This window comes from Bufo gargarizans, chromosome 9, assembly GCF_014858855.1.
Source record: "Bufo gargarizans isolate SCDJY-AF-19 chromosome 9, ASM1485885v1, whole genome shotgun sequence".
NCBI classification, from domain to species: Eukaryota; Metazoa; Chordata; class Amphibia; order Anura; family Bufonidae; genus Bufo; species Bufo gargarizans.
In genome coordinates this window covers 37,642,378-37,658,925 of record NC_058088.1, presented here as the reverse complement: position 1 = coordinate 37,658,925, position 16,548 = coordinate 37,642,378, and the positions used below count along the sequence as shown (strand labels likewise).

Below are 16,548 nucleotides of genomic sequence, written 5' to 3'. Positions count from 1 at the left end.
TCGAAAAAAAACTGATAAAGGTACTTTCGCTTAGTGTGGGCCCATGAGTTGCAGTTAGATTGAGGTTTTGTTGCGATTTTCTGGGGGGGAAAAGTGGCAAAATGCAGCTACAAAAATATGGTAGTCATATACTTACTTTTGACCAGGACAAATCGAGAAGATCAGCTGTGTGTCCCTTATATTTACAAAAGGGCACCTGACGAAAAGGTGCATTTTTATCATCTTGATCCATATCATCTGCTCCACTGTAAGCCTGCAACATGATTGCACATAATAAGTCTTTAAAACAGAAGCAGAAAACGCACATATTAATGTAAAAGTGACGGCACAAACCGTAACGTTCAGAGCTTCGACTGCAATTTGGCGCATCTAGTTTCAGAGAAATTATCTGTGCACAGTCTGACATGGGGGCATTGACTGGGTGGTAAAAAAGGGATGTGGCCTATTAGCCAACATTAAAGGGGTTGTCCCCATTGTCACCCAGGCAGCCCCTCTGACATCAGCATCGGAGCAGTTCATGCTCCGATGCTCTCCTTTGCTCTGCGCTGAATCACGCAGGGCAAATACTTTTTCTGGAGATCCTGTGACATACCAGGGTCTCCATGCGTAAAGCTAGGCAGAGCCTAACGTATAGCAGTGAGTCCTATGACATCACCGGCACTGATGGGCAGGCTTTAGCGCTGCCCTAGCCTGTAAAAAATATAAACCAACAACCCTTGCCCTGCGCGTTATAGTGCAGGGCAAGGGGAGAGCATCAGAGCATGAAATGCTCCAATGCTCATATCACAGGGGCTGCCTGGTTGAAAATGGGGATATGTCCGGGGTCAGCTCTGAACCTAGACAACCCCTTTAAGTGCCAAAGTTGTGCCACAATACTGGCCTTTACTTCTTTCTCAAACTAATAAATAATAGACAAAACTGCACCAAACTGATCATCCAGCCCGAGCCACTGTGATAAATGAGGTGCAGATCTAAAGAAACTGTCTACGGGATTAGTAAATTTGTTCTACTCTGAAAGCCGCCTAAAAAGTAACTGTTAAAAGGGGTTGGTCCATCTTGCACTTTGTTGGCATATCGCTAGGATATGCCACAGATGGCCGATAGTTGCGGGTTTCGGAGGTGGGACCCGTACCTATCTCTGCAAATGGGCCCTCATAGTAAAAGAAGGCGCACAGCGCAAGAACTGACGCCCTATATTTATTTCTTTGGAAGTGCTGAAAATAGCCATGCGCCGGCTGGATTAGTTTCAGAACTCCTACAGAGGTGAATGGAGAGGTGGCTGCACTTGTGAGCTGCGCTCTCTATTCACTTCTATGAGAGTTCCAGATAAAAGCCGAGTGCACTCACTCAGCTTTTCGGTACTCCCACAGATGTGAATGGAGAACGCAGTACACTCTTGTTCGCTTTGGAGGCCCCGTTTTAAAGATAGATGCGGGTCCCAGAGGTGGGACCTATCAGACATTGGTAGCATATCCTAGTGAGGTGCCACCAAAGTGAGACGGGCCAACCCCCAAGTTGCAATATGCGGGTCAAAAACGTGATCTGCAGTTAACGATACATACCGCATCTGTGTCAGATTTGGAAGAATTAAGACTTTCCTGAGATGGCGATGGAGAAACTCGCCCTAAGAAGTAAACAAGTGAAATAAATCACAAGGATGCAATTATGTCATTGAAATTATATATCCTGTGTGTTTTTCAGTGAAGAGATCAAGTGGAAGAGGACAAAACACGTACCTAAAGTCTATGCACAAATACATTTACACACAGCATATTACAAAAGCAGAGGTCCGCATGTACTCCGGGAGCTTTCCCTCATGTCAACAAATTAAAATACCCCTCGAGTCACAAGTTTAGAAAATGAAATGCAGGCCAGTACCTACAAGGGAGGACTATGCTAGAGATCATGCTCCTTGGCTTTTTTTTTTTTTTTTTGCTCCGCTCTATCAGTGACTACAGTCCCTACAGGGAGTCGGAGAAAGTCTGAGCCACGCCTCCTCTCAGTTCATTGGTTTAGGCTGCAGCAGAGCAAACCGTCTCAGATCACAGCTCCGCCCTAAAGGGGCGGAACTAAAAAGCAACCAAAGAGCCAAGATCTGAGCAAATATTACACCTATTCTCTGAGCAAGTTGATATACTGAATTTTTTCCTACAAAAATATATGTAAATTGTAATTTATACATCTAAGGCTACTTTCACACTGGCGTTTTGGTTTCAGTTTGTGAGATCCGTTCAGGGCTCTCACAAGCGGTCCAAAATGGATCAGTTTTGCCCTAATGCATTCTGAATAGAAAAGGATCCGCTCAGAATGCATCAGTTTGCCTCCGTTCCGTCTCCATTCTGCTCTGGAGGCGGACACAAAAACGCTGCTTGCAGCGCTTTGGTGTCCGCCTGACGATGCAGAGGCAAACGTTTTCTATGACACAATCTGGCACAATAGAAAACGGATCGGTCCCCCATTGACTTTCAATGGTGTTCAAGACGGATCTGTTTTGGCTATGTTAAAGATAATACAAAACGGATCCGTTCTGAACGGATGCATGCGGTTATATTATCGGTGCGGATCCATCTGTGCAGATCCATGACTGATCCGCACCAAACGCGAGTGTGAAAAGTAGCCTAAATTCCTGCTCCTTTTGGGCTTTGAAGTCCAGGAGGCGGTCCTATCAACGACTGACAGCTCTCTCTGTATACACAGTCACAGAGCGAAAACCGCCAGTCACCTATACTAGGACCGTCTGCTTAATATGTCAAAGCCCAGAGTGAGCTGAAATTTTTACGGAATCTTTTCCTATAAAACTATACATCAATCTGCTCAGCTCCTCCTGCTCTATAACATGCTGCCTGCAGCTCAGACACCGTGTTTAACATGACAGGATCCCTTCCTTGCAGATTTATTTCATAACATACACTTATAGAGGGAAATCCACTTTTCTGATACAAAGTTCCAGATCCTCTGCATAAACAAAGCTCAATGATACAATTCTGGCTGCCTTTGACCACCACTAGGGGAAGCATAGGAGCATGCTGTGAACTCAATGACAGTACACAGTAAGCTCCCCCTAGTGGAGGCTGCACACAGCTTTCAGTATTTATCTCTAGGTCTACACAGGGTATTTGGAGCTTTATGGAAAAATTGGGTCCCCGACTTCTATAAAGATATACATAACTTACCTTCTGTGTTGTACTTGATCCTCATATTATTGAAATAATCAAAAGCGTTTTTGAGAACCCATATCCGCACAATGTTATCTTGTCCGGCAGAGGCAAGTAACCTTCCACAGTGTGAAAACTTCATTGTCCAGACAGCGCCCTACACAGAAATAACGGAAGTAGTTAGACGCACACACTTTACCAGTGAGGTGGTTTCATTCATTTTCAGTCCGGAAACTTATGGTTTACCATATGTTCTCCACTCAGATCTTGCACAACCTTGATTTGCTCAAAGTCATAAGGACCCTTAAAGCCATGAGCAGCTTTAAACTTCACAGGCCTGGTGTACGGCATGCCCTCATCATCACTGGAGGATGGGTCATCTGGATCAGTGTGAAAAACTGAGGGCACAAGAAGAAGAATGAGATTACAAAGACATGTTTATGCAGATTTCTGTATCCATCGAGAGAGAGAGCAGAGCCTCTAGGTGCAACGGCAACGCCGGTCATGTGCTCATTTGCATATATTAAAACATCATTATTTTCAGCAATGCCGGTACATATGAACATGGGACTAACACAAATGTCGTCAGCTGCCAAGAGCACATGTAACAGGTCAGCCAGTGTCACAGATACGAATCCGCAGACAGATGCCCTTTAAACCACAGACTATGTTCACACTCACAGACATGAGAATGTGCTCACCTTCATCTCGGACGCTTTTCACTTTATTCACTGCTCGCTCACCATACTCCTCTGCCAGATGTTTTGCTCTTTTCACTTTTTTTCCTAAGAATTTTTTCAGCTGGGTGCTTTACAAACAGAAAAAAGTAAAGTAAAAGTTACAATTTTTAAAACTGCTCATTTACTCATTCTAAATATCCTGAAAGCAATCCACACAGGCAATTCCAGACCAAGGTATTATAAAATGACAGAGGGCCCTGCCTGAACATTTCACGCAAGTCGCCCTTCAGGGTGTGTTACAGATAATCATTATATGCCACCTTGGTTCATCTTAAAATAGTAGCTGTGGCCGGCTTCTAAAAGAGGAGCTAGATTATGCCCCAGAGGCCTTCAGGGCATTGATGTTTCTCCATAGTCAAGGCAAGAGCTGAAAAAGGATTGAGCCGCCTGACAGAAAGCAAAAATCAGCAACGATGCAAGTGCCAAATGCTGCGGCTGACTAAGTCAAGTTACCCCAATCACACTCCATAACGTTAAACCGTCACTTCTCCTGACTAGTCTGTTTTAGTAAATACATGTATTCCTTAGGCTACATGCACACGAACGTTGTTTTGTTTCCGTGTCCATTCAGTTGTTTTTTTTTTGTGGATAGGATGCGGACCCATTCATTTCAATGGGTTTCGGAAAAAAATGCGGACAGCACACCGTGTGCTGTCCGCATCACTCTGATATTCCTACTGGAAATACATGAACTAAGTTGGGTGCGTCCCTAGACTCTGACACTGTCCATCCAGTCAGAGCAGACAGCGTCAAAGTGTTTAGGGACAAGACTTTCTGACAAGGGGAATGGTAACAACCAGTGGTCAACCTAAGCATAAATTTCAAGGATGAATAATGGAATGGTACAAGGAAAAGTTATGAGAAGAGATGTTCCAGAATTGGTATTTCAGAGTAATAAATAACAGAGTTATTTACTGAAAGAGACATGTCAGGACAGCTCAGATTCTTATTTTTTCCATATAGGCGAAATGTCCTACATACTGGACAGCGCATAAAAAAAAAAAAAAAAAAAAAGCTAAAAGGCATGGTTTCTCATCAAGTGACAATTGTATCTAAGCAGTGCATCTGGTGGCCGGGGACATCCGCTGCGGACGGTTGTGCTGGGGGTACTCGTGCCAGGTTGGCCATGTGATGGAGTCACAAATGCCTTGCTGATTATGTAGTGTTTATGAACCTCATTCCATCTCCAAAATGTTATGGTATTCACTGACACCTCACACTTCTTACTGATGGCAGTGAAACCATGTGAAGTAAGGGGGCGGCCGCCCCAGTCCATGAATGAACCAATGCATTAGTTACTCATAGAAGCTGCATAGCAGCACAGAGTAAGGGTGCATTCACATGACCGTAAGTGTTTTGCGGTTCGCAAATGGCGGATCCGCAAAACACGGATAGCAGCCGTGTGCGTTCCGCATCACTCTGATATTCCTACTGGAAATACATGAACTAAGTTGGGTGCGTCCCTAGACTCTGACACTGTCCATCCAGTCAGAGCAGACAGCGTCAAAGTGTTTAGGGACAAGACTTTCTGACAAGGGGAATGGTAACAACCAGTGGTCAACCTAAGCATAAATTTCAAGGATGAATAATGGAATGGTACAAGGAAAAGTTATGAGAAGAGATGTTCCAGAATTGGTATTTCAGAGTAATAAATAACAGAGTTATTTACTGAAAGAGACATGTCAGGACAGCTCAGATTCTTATTTTTTCCATATAGGCGAAATGTCCTACATACTGGACAGCGCATAAAAAAAAAAAAAAAAAAAAAAAAAAGCTAAAAGGCATGGTTTCTCATCAAGTGACAATTGTATCTAAGCAGTGCATCTGGTGGCCGGGGACATCCGCTGCGGACGGTTGTGCTGGGGGTACTCGTGCCAGGTTGGCCATGTGATGGAGTCACAAATGCCTTGCTGATTATGTAGTGTTTATGAACCTCATTCCATCTCCAAAATGTTATGGTATTCACTGACACCTCACACTTCTTACTGATGGCAGTGAAACCATGTGAAGTAAGGGGGCGGCCGCCCCAGTCCATGAATGAACCAATGCATTAGTTACTCATAGAAGCTGCATAGCAGCACAGAGTGAGGGTGCATTCACATGACCGTAAGTGTTTTGCGGTTCGCAAATGGCGGATCCGCAAAACACGGATAGCAGCCGTGTGCGTTCCGCACATGGCCGGCGCTATATAGAGAATGCCCATTCTTGTCCGCAAGCGCAGACAAGAATAGAACATGCTCCATATTTTTTGCGGGGCTGCGGATCGGAACAACGGATGCGGACGGCACAAGGTGGGGCCGCAAAAGATGCGGACAGCACATTGAAGTGAATAGGTTCGCACCCGTTCCGCAAAATTGCGGAACGGATGGGGATCCATTTATACGGTCGTGTGAATGCACCCTTAGGGTACGTTCACATGGCGTTCTTGGAGGAGGATTTTCCTGCAGTTTTTACAGCTAAAGCCAGAAGTGGGTTAGAAAGGGATAGGAAATATAAAAGACTTCTACTTGTCTTCCTTGCTGGATCCACTTCTGACTTTGGCTGAAAACCCTCTTCCAAAAAACTCAGTGTGAACCTAACCTAATACGAGACCATTAAAGTAATTTTCACAACCAAATGGTGTCTTGATTTTAGACTGTTTTGCCCATACACTTTAGAAAGTGGTTGGCCGACCCATCCCTACAAACATGTCTTAGCTAAGCGTGCATGTCTCCTAAACAGGGAGATGTGAACATGCCCCGGCCCGAGAGCTCTGGCAGCGACTTCACTACTTTGGGCATGTTGACAACGAACATGTCCAGTCCTGTTTTTCTCCTCTAAATGGTTTTAGCTGACATTCATCTAATGTGTACGGACCCCTTAAAGGGGTTTTCACACTGATTTTATACTAATGGCCTATCCCACTAAAGTCAATGGCCGCACCGCTGCAGTTACAAGCTTTGCGGTTCCTGAGGACAAATATATAAGACATAGACAACCCTCTACACGGTACTTGCCACTAAAAATAATGTGCACTGAAAATGCAGCATAACAAAGCTAAAAACACAATTACGTTTTCTGCTTCAGTTTCCCTCCGTCTGTATCCGACTGATGAGCTTGAAGCTTCTCTTCATCGTCAGACTGTGCAGCATCATTACTGAGAAAAGAAATGGCATACTGTAAATTCCTTATTGAATATGTGAGAGGTAATGTAGGCCTCATCATCACAATAATTCAGTCTTCCTACTTCCAGCTTAAAGGGGTTGTCCACTTTTTTTTTTTTATAGTACTTCAGGATAGGTAATCAATATCAGATCAACGGGGTCCTAACGCCCGACACCTCCTGATCAGCTGTTGGAAGAGACTGCAGTGCTCATACAAGCGCTGCCTTCTCTTCACTGGTTACCTGCTTCCCGTCGCAACCGCAGCGCTGACCGTGTGTAATTACACTTAAGGCATCCCACTCCCTTCAATGGGACGGTTCCTTCCTATTGAAGTGAACAGGAAGGAGCCATCCTATTGAAGTGAATGGGGACAGAGCATTTGTAATTACACCTGCTCACCGCGACAGCTGCATCAGTGAGCAGGCAAACAGTAAAGAGAAGGCAGCACTCGTACTAGCACTGCAGTCTCTTCAAACAGCTGATTGGGGAATTACCAGGAGTTTGACCCCCGCAGTTTTGATATTGATGACCTATCCTGAGGATAGCTCATCAATATAAAAAAAAAGCAGACAACCCTTTTAAGGCTACTTTCACACTGGCGTTTTGGCTTTCAGTTTGTGAGATCCGTTCGGGGCTCTCACAAGCGGTCCAAAACAGATCAGTTTTGCCCTAATGCATTCTGAATGGATAAGGATCCGCTCAGAATGCATCAGTTTGGCTCCGTTCCAAAGCAGAATGGAGGCGGACACAAAAACGCATCTTGCAGAGTTCTGGTGTCCGTCTGACGAAACTGAGCCAAACGGATCCGTCCTGACACACAATGCAAGTCAATGGGGACGCATCCGTTTTCACTGACACAATCTGGCACAAATGAAAACTGATCCGTCCTCCATTGACTTTAAAGATAATACAAACGAATCCGTTATGAATGGATGCGTTTGTGCAGGTCCATGACTGATCCGCACCAAACGCGAGGGTGAAAAGTAGCCTAATATACTGGATACCTTTAGCTGGACTGCTGTATAATTACGAAAATATTAGATGTAACAGATTTACAAAGCATTGGTTCCTCCATGTTTGTATTTCATGTAACTGCATCCAGACCTAGAGATACTCATATCACCATGATTTTACTAGATAATGCATCCCTGATAATAAAGCAAGATTCGAATCTGCATGTAACTGAATACAGTCTGTAGTAAAAAAAAAAAAAAAAGCCTAGAGGGATAAAAAGCATTTGCTTTCCCTGTGGTATCTCTCCTCTATTTTAGGCTCATAGCGACAGAAGGCTTGATTATAGAATAGGCAAAATAGGCAGCTGCCCAAGGGCCAGCACCAAGTGGGAGCCTCGAGGGGAATCAGTCATTTGTAGAGGCCACTGATTAGCTGGAGCAAAGAGCAGCCAAAAATACATGTCATTTTCTGGAGGACCTACAGATGTCAGAGAGGTGGTTCCTCTACTCTGAACCCCCCTCTATGGGCTGTATGAGAGAGGCTCCCTTTCTGACATCCATGCCTCTAAACAGCCACCATGTAATTAACGCTTTATTCTCCTTCTGGTGACCTGGAGAAAAAAAACTAACAAAAAAAACATGGTGAAAAATTTGAGGTGCCAGCAGAGGGACACCCTGTGATCAGCTTGTTTTCAGGGGGCACGTCTAACTATAATATTTTGAAGACCAGTGATGCTGGTCTTCGTCCCTCCTGCGCTGGGGGTTCATCCACCTAAGTTATGTAGAGGCGCCGCCGGCCTGTACGTTACTTAGGCGGACTTTACACTTGTCTAAAACTAGATTTAGACCATTTACTACACCTTACACAATAATAAATGAGACAAGCCTATCCACCCGCACTTTACCTGGGAGGAAAAGGGGAAAAAGTCGCAGATGGTGGCGCAAATAACCTTTTATATACCTTTTCAAGATATAGGCCAAAAAGTGGCGTATATCTGTTCATAAATGACCCCCCCCCCCCAAAGGGTTTTGGTAAGGGCCCTCCACAGACCCCCCTGGATTCAGTATCCACCTACACATAACAGGAGGAATTCTGATAGTAGAGCTTTATTAAAGGGGTTGTCCCACGAAAAATATTCTACAGGTTTCAAACCAGACCCTGGATCTGAACACTTTTGTAATTTAATGTAATTTAAAATTTTGCATAGCTACTGAGCTATTCAATAAAATGCATCTGTATAGCGCCACCTGCTGTTTGTCTTTTTCTCATTTCTCTGACCTGCTCACTGATAAGGCCACACATGCTCAGTTTCATCCTTCAACTGCCCCCTGATCTGTGATCGGGAGAACTGAGACACACCCCCTTAGATGCATCTGAAAGGACACTCCCCTTAAGCTGCCAGCTTGATATAAATCTAGCAGAGCAATGAATGTGGAGATCTCTGGATCCATGTGAGGTACAGGGATGGTTCTAGCTTTGTTAGAAAGAAGTTGTCATGTACTGTATGATGTCTGGTTTTCATTTTTAAAATTGGTGATGGGACAATCCCTTTAAGGAATAGCACTTTATGCATTCCTGTAATAACCCGACATTTAGCAGTGGGGGACGTTCACTTTAAGAATAAGAGAAATAATTAATAAGTAAATTGGTTAGAGCAGTACCCATTACATTACAGCCTCATACATTCATTTCTGTGACACGACAAGGAAGCTAACGATCTGGTAATTCAATTCCAAACTTGAATAGTGGAGATTCATAATGACATTAGAGGTTAATCTCATGTTACACGTACGCATTACACTAAAATATAGCTTATTTGGAAATCAATAGATATTATTATAGCGCAGATCTTGCTGAGCGCTGCTGGGACAGACCTGCAGAGGGAAAATAACTTTTATTTATTTGACAATGATGGGTTATGGGGAAAGTTAATATGGCTGCGTAATGACCAATTTGTGCAAAAGATTGCAGGCCTCCACGACAGAGGAAAAGCTAAGGCAGCAAAAAAAATATGATAAAACTGAACTTGCTAATACAAGGATTACATCTCAAAAATGTCACAAAAACGCTGCTAACAGCAACGAAGCCAACTATACGGGCGCCACAAATAAAAGCTCATAAAGAGATTCGTATACAGGTTGTGCACCTATGTAGAGCCACCTCTACACGCCTGCCGTCTCCCAGTTACACGCCTGCCGTCTCCCAGTTACACGCCTGCCGTCTCCCAGTTACACGCCTGCCGTCTCCCAGTTACACGCCTGCCGTCTCCCAGTTACACGCCTGCCGTCTCCCAGTTACACGCCTGCCGTCTCCCAGTTACACGCCTGTCGTCTCCCAGTTTGAATGGTTTCTGTGCTGATATCGACAATGTCGATTTCTAAATCAGTACCTGTGTATCTTTCTGTCCGGTGCTTAACCCCATCTTGCAGTGAAAGCAGCAAGATGGGGGTGGTCCTTCCAAACATATTGATTACCTATGGTCAGGACTGGTCGTCTATATCTGATCAGCGGGGGCCATCAGCTGTTTGAAGAGGAGGAGGAGGAGGTGCTTCCTGGTCATTACATGCACTTCATCTCCTGTGAAGCGGAGGTGCAGTGTAATTACAAGTATTAGCTCCATTCAAGTCAATGTAGTGAGTACTTAGTTATTATATCGCACTTCCGAGACGAAGTACAGCGTAATGAGCAGGAAGCGGTGCTGACATGGAGCACCTCCTCCTCTACAAACAGCTGATCAGCGGGGGCGCCGGGTATCCGACCCCCACTAATCAGATATTTATGACCTATCCTGACCATAGGTGATCAATATATATGGCAGAAAAACCCCTTTAAAGTCCATTCAAAATCAAAGCCTGTGCAATACAGGACAGGTCCTCCAGAACAAGAGATGCCATTGGATCCGCTATCTACGCTGGCCAAGAGACCCCACTAATTCCCCTCGTAGGGAGTATGAAATTGTGTTTTCTAAACTGCACAACCCCTTTAAGCTAGAAATGTTGGGGACTACACTTGTCCTCCACTTGTTCAATGAAGTCTCCTAAAGCGTTTCATCACGTCAGCAAGGCTTATGGATCTTCCAAGTGATTTCACCAAAGCTATCTATTAAGGAGAAACCAGGAACCGCAAGCTTTTTGTGCTGCATCGTGTATACGGGGCAGCATTACAGCATCCTGTGGTTTTCTTCAATATCTGTATTCAGCCTAATAGCGCTGAGCCTGTAATCAGAAGAGGGGTCATTGAAATGGAGAACATGCTTATCAGAGCTCGGTAATGTGTCTCTAAAGATAAGCCCTTAGTCATAGTATACCATAAACTACATAATCAGGAAAGTTGTATGGCTTTGTATCGGAAATGATCAAAAACATCCAATCATAGTAGATAACATGATGCAATTAGCATCCAATATAAAAAAGGCAGCTAAAGATAAAGCCTGACTCTTCTAGTGGCTCCCTAGGTCCCATTATCTCCTATGTGGATCCTGCACCACAGCGCACACAGGTACGCACACGGGCCTTTCACACGGACTGATGATCGGAAACAATTGTTCCTACAAACGTTCCCCGATGAATGCTGCATGCAAACATGTTCATAATCATCCATCAAATGAACAAAACCCACGGGCGATGGCATCTTTTATACAGCGGTGAAAATATTCTGCTGTTGGCAGCACAATATGACAAAATGGAATGGCATGTGCCCAAACAATCGCATAACAAATGCTCCATGTAAGTTGGGTTAAGCGAAACTTCAGCTGACATCTTATAAGGGGAATGTGGCGTCTTCCTCGCCATCTAGCATCCTGTGGTTTTGCTTTTCTCGGTCTGTAATCTCCACATCAAAAAAAAACAAAACTCCAGCACCCCAGCTGTTCTGAAACTACAACTCTCAGAATCCTCCTTTCACTTCTATGGGAGTTACAAGAACAGATGAGTAATTGTGCATGCTGGGAGTTGTAGTGTCACAGTAGCTAGAGTGCCGAAGGTTGCTAATCCCTGGTTCAGTGTTAAATACTAGACAGGGAGAGGAGAAGAATGCTGCAGCAGAACTATATGCTGTGAGAGGGGAGGGGGAGCTGCAGGGGAAAACATTAGACTGGCGTAGAGCATGCAGCACTGTTCTTACTGGATACCAGGAAGACCACCCGATTAACAAGCATGGAGTGATAAAGTGTACATTGCAGGGTTATTCCTATATTATAAAGTGGTGGCTTATTGCTAGGATACGCCATCACTTTATGATCGGTGGGGGCCCAAGCTCTTGGATCGCCATCAATCCTGATAACAAGGAACCGAAGCTCTGGTTTAAAGCTGTAAAAGTTTTCCCTTGCGGAGCACTCAGGTTGCAGGGAACTGCAGTGCGGAACCATTCCGTGTGGGCCGTAATGCAGAAGGGAAAACAAGCAGTGCACCCTTTCATCTCAGGAACAGTAAGAGGTCCATGTGGTTGGACCCCCATCGTTTACCAAATGATGGAATACCCTAATGATACACCAGCAGCAGGGGGAAGAAAAATAAAAAAATACGCTTCTTAGGCTACATTATAATACAGAATAGGCAAAATCAGGACTGAAGCTTTAAATGGCATCTGTCAGCAGATTTGTACCTATGACACTGGCTGACCTGTTACATGTGCACTTGGCAGCTGAAGGCATCTGTGTTGGTCCCATGTTCATATGTGCCCGCACTGCTGAGAGATAAGATGTTTTAATATATGCAAATGAGCCTCTAGGAGCAATGGGGGCGTTTCTATTACACGTAGAGGCTCTGCTCTCTCTGCAACTGATGTGCCCTCTCCACTGACAGGGCCAGGCGGTGAAAAAGTCATCATGCCTGGCCCTGTCAGTCAAAGTGGAGAGGGCGTCGCAGTTGCAGAGAGTGCAGAGCCTCTAGGTGTAATGGCAACGCCCCCATTGCTCCTAGAGGTTCATTTGCATATATTAAAACTTCATTTTTCTCAGTAATGCGGGCACATATGAACATGGGACCAACACAGTTGCCTTCAGGTACAAATCTGCTGACAATGACCTTTAAATGATGAAATTATGGGTGCCTGCTATGACCAATAGGATGTGCTTGGAGCTTGTGGAAAAGATTTGTTATTTCATTGAAAGGGAGACGTATATAAATTGTATGCTGTTCCATTTAGTGTAGGGATCCAGAATTTTACACTATCATTTGTCTGTGTAGAGGGAAGCAGGAGATTGCTGATATATCGCAGCACAGGCAGTAACTGGATGCTGTGAAGACCCTTACCTGACATACTCCTTTGTCCTTCTCATGATATGCAGGGTCAGTGGATTAATACCTGTTGGCAGCTTCTCTTCTGCCAAACTCAGAGGGATTTCTTCTCCAGTGTCCAGATTTTTTATCATTACGCTGGCCAAAATCTCCTGCAATGATGTACAGCCATAATCAATCCATTAAAGATCAGCTAAGGATAAATTCATTATGCAAAGAAACAACCTTGAAAGCACTTGGAAAAGATGTGTCAAATGAATCAGGTTAGCTGAGGTTACATGGCGAACGCCCTCTTCTTTCCTTGTACAATAGACTGAAATCAGATCGCCATCTGTACGTTAAAAGTGACAGCACCTGTCACTTTACTGTCTGACCGGGAAGCCTGACCAGCACCTGTCACTTTACTGTCTGACCGGGAAGCCTGACCAGCACCTGTCACTTTATTGTCTGACCGGGAACCCTGACCAGCACCTGTCACTTTACTGTCTGACCGGGAAGCCTGACCAGCGCCTGTCACTTTATTGTCTGACCGGGAAGCCTGACCAGCACCTGTCACTTTATTGTCTGACCGGGAAGCCTGACCAGCGCCTGTCACTTTACTGTCTGACCGGGAAGCCTGACCAGCACCTGTCACTTTATTGTCTGACCGGGAAGCCTGACCAGCACCTGTCACTTTATTGTCTGACCGGGAACCCTGACTAGCACCGGTCAATCCTGAATTGTGAAACACTGTATTATCTGGCAGCTGGCTGTTGTAGACAGACATTAAATCTTTCAAGGAATGAAAGAAAATATTCTGTTAAAACCAACATCTGGACACAAAAATATCAAGGGCTCAAAGCAAAGACATTAAGGGCAGATTTACCAATAGTGTCGTATGTTGCACTGCCTAAGAATATGAATCACAGTCTTATGATTAGACAAGTTTATTATTCTGGTGCATGGACCTTTGTAAACTTGGAGTATCGTAAATCCTGCGCCAGATAGTTCGTGCTCCAAAAAATTTGTCCATGTGCTAGAATTTTGTCTGTGCACCTAAACTTTGTGTGCCAAAAACGGTCTGGCCTAAATTTACGCCATCTATAAGTTGACGTACTTTCACTTCAAAAATGCTCAAAAATTTTGGGCCATTTTAGGAGCATGGAGGTGTATTGAGACCACGCACCTTTCCTGCAAAAGCACGCCCCTTACAGTGAAGCCAGGAGAAATTAACACTTAGATTTTATGCAAATTAGCTATTGGAGCACCAGGAAGCGGGCTCATGCCGTTTGAGCACCACTCCAGAGATCCTTATGAACACCTCCCCCTCCCCTTAGATTGACAGCAGTAGACGCGAGTCCAACACTGATCCCTTGGTTTCCTAGCACGGCGCTTGCGCACCATGTCTTCTGCTGCTTGCTGAGCAGTGAAGAAGATTAGTGCACGCGTGCTGGCGACATCACTGAACCCGGAAGTGGAGGTCCCGTCATCTTCATCTGCAGTCACCTCCACTTCCAGGTTCAGTGACGTCACCAGCGCCTGCACACAAATCATCTTCGCTCCTTGGCAAGCAGCAGCAGATGTGGTGCGCACGCACCATGCTAGCGAGCCAATGCGTAGGCATGAGAGAACAGAGAGACTGAAGTCTAGCGCTATCAATCTAAGGGGAGGAGGACATGTTTATAAGAATGGAGGCATCAGTATAGAGCACCAGAGGTGTCGCTGGAGCGGTGCTCAAACTGCATAAGCCCGCCTCCTGGTGCTCCAGTAGCTAATTTGCATAAACATACAATTGTTAATTTCTCCTGAACGCTGGCACTGACAATCAGAGGAAAGGTATTGATTTAATCAGCTTCATAAACCCTAGCAGGTAATATGCCTGATTGTATAGGGTGGATCCTGGTGACAAAGCCTCTTTAGGGTCCATTCACACGTCCGTTTTTTCTTTCCTGATCTGTTCCGTTTTTTGCGGAACAGATCAGGACCAGATCTGGACCCATTCATTTTCAATGGGTCCTGGAAAAAAAATAAAAATCGGACAGCACAATGTGTGCTGTCCGTTTCCGTTGTTCCGTTCCGCATGTCCGTTTAAATATAAAACATGTCCTATTCTTTTCCGCAAAATTCGGATCCTGGTACAATACAAAGTCAATGGATCCGCAAAAAAACGAAAGACATTCGGATGACATACATATGACATACGGAAACATTTTCAGGAACAGCGGATCCGCAAAAAACGGACCGAAAATCGGGATATAGGAAAATACTGACGTGTGAATGTAGCCTTAAATACATCATTTGTATCACCCACAGACTAACACTGCTGCTCTCTGTTCACTTCAGGGGTCCGGTTCTGGAGACAGAAGCTGGTCCTAGACATGGGACCCACACCTATATAACATTAATGGCTTAGCGCTAGGATAGGCCGAGATGGGAGTACGGTGCTCGGCCATCTCTGGCGCTCACAAATAAATAATTGGACAGGCGACACGCATTCAGACTAACTGCTCCGTCCATTGCAGGAAGCCACCGATCTAACAGTTAACCCCCCTAAGATCCATAGACAAGAAGCTTCAGTGTGAGAAAAACTGGCAAATAACCCTTGTGTTTTTGCTACCAATTTTGCATAGAGAATCCAACATTCATACAAGACAGTGTCTGCCACTCAGTATAAATGTAAATTCATATACGCCATTCACACTGACCAATGCAGTAAAACACAAGAGCAGCCAAAATAATTAGGCCTAATAGAACTAATAAAAAAAACTAAAAACTAAATGCAATGTCTATTCATATCCTAGACTAAAGGAGAACACACATTACCTCATCTGTAAGCTCTCTTCCTGAATTAGACCGGGGCCTCTGGGGACCAGAGCTCTCTGCCGGTGAGCTGGACAGCTGGCCATCTGCTGTCTTTCCATTTTCCTAAACAAAAAAATTAAAATATTTTATATATATATATATATATATATAAATTAAGTTCACAAAAAATACAATACCTTTATATGTAACTGTTCTAGAACAATCAATGCCTGGTGAATGCAGGGCCATGTACTGACCTTTTATCTTAGGACTAGTGTGAACAGTGGTACTTTGTGTTAGTCTTTAGGAAGTCCTAATTAAAGGGGCTGTATGGGATTACAAAAACGTGTCTGCTTTCATCCAAAAACACAGCAGCACCTGTCCACAGGTTCTGTCTGGTATTGCACCTCAGCTCCATTGAAGTGAAGCCGGGGTACAGAACTATGATATCCTGACATTTCTGTACAGTCCTAAGAAAAAAAGCAGTCCAGGAAAAACGGTCTACGTGGTGGACGCATTTCCTGGACTGACCCGTAGC

General features: G+C 44.5%; 1 protein-coding gene across 2 annotated transcripts in view; it reads right to left on the bottom strand.

The window, feature by feature from the left end:
* The window catches only part of WDR44 (WD repeat domain 44), an 89,044-nt gene that overhangs the window by 16,494 nt on the left and 56,002 nt on the right, over positions 1-16,548 (bottom strand). For both annotated transcript variants that reach the window (XM_044305249.1, XM_044305250.1), the window contains 8 exons: positions 16,032-16,133; positions 13,245-13,381; positions 6,948-7,031; positions 3,857-3,963; positions 3,402-3,553; positions 3,174-3,312; positions 1,563-1,624; positions 137-253 (listed from right to left, as the gene is read on the bottom strand). In XM_044305249.1, coding sequence (XP_044161184.1) covers positions 137-253; positions 1,563-1,624; positions 3,174-3,312; positions 3,402-3,553; positions 3,857-3,963; positions 6,948-7,031; positions 13,245-13,381; positions 16,032-16,133 — 900 coding nt within the window. The remainder of the gene's footprint in view (positions 1-136; positions 254-1,562; positions 1,625-3,173; positions 3,313-3,401; positions 3,554-3,856; positions 3,964-6,947; positions 7,032-13,244; positions 13,382-16,031; positions 16,134-16,548) is intronic.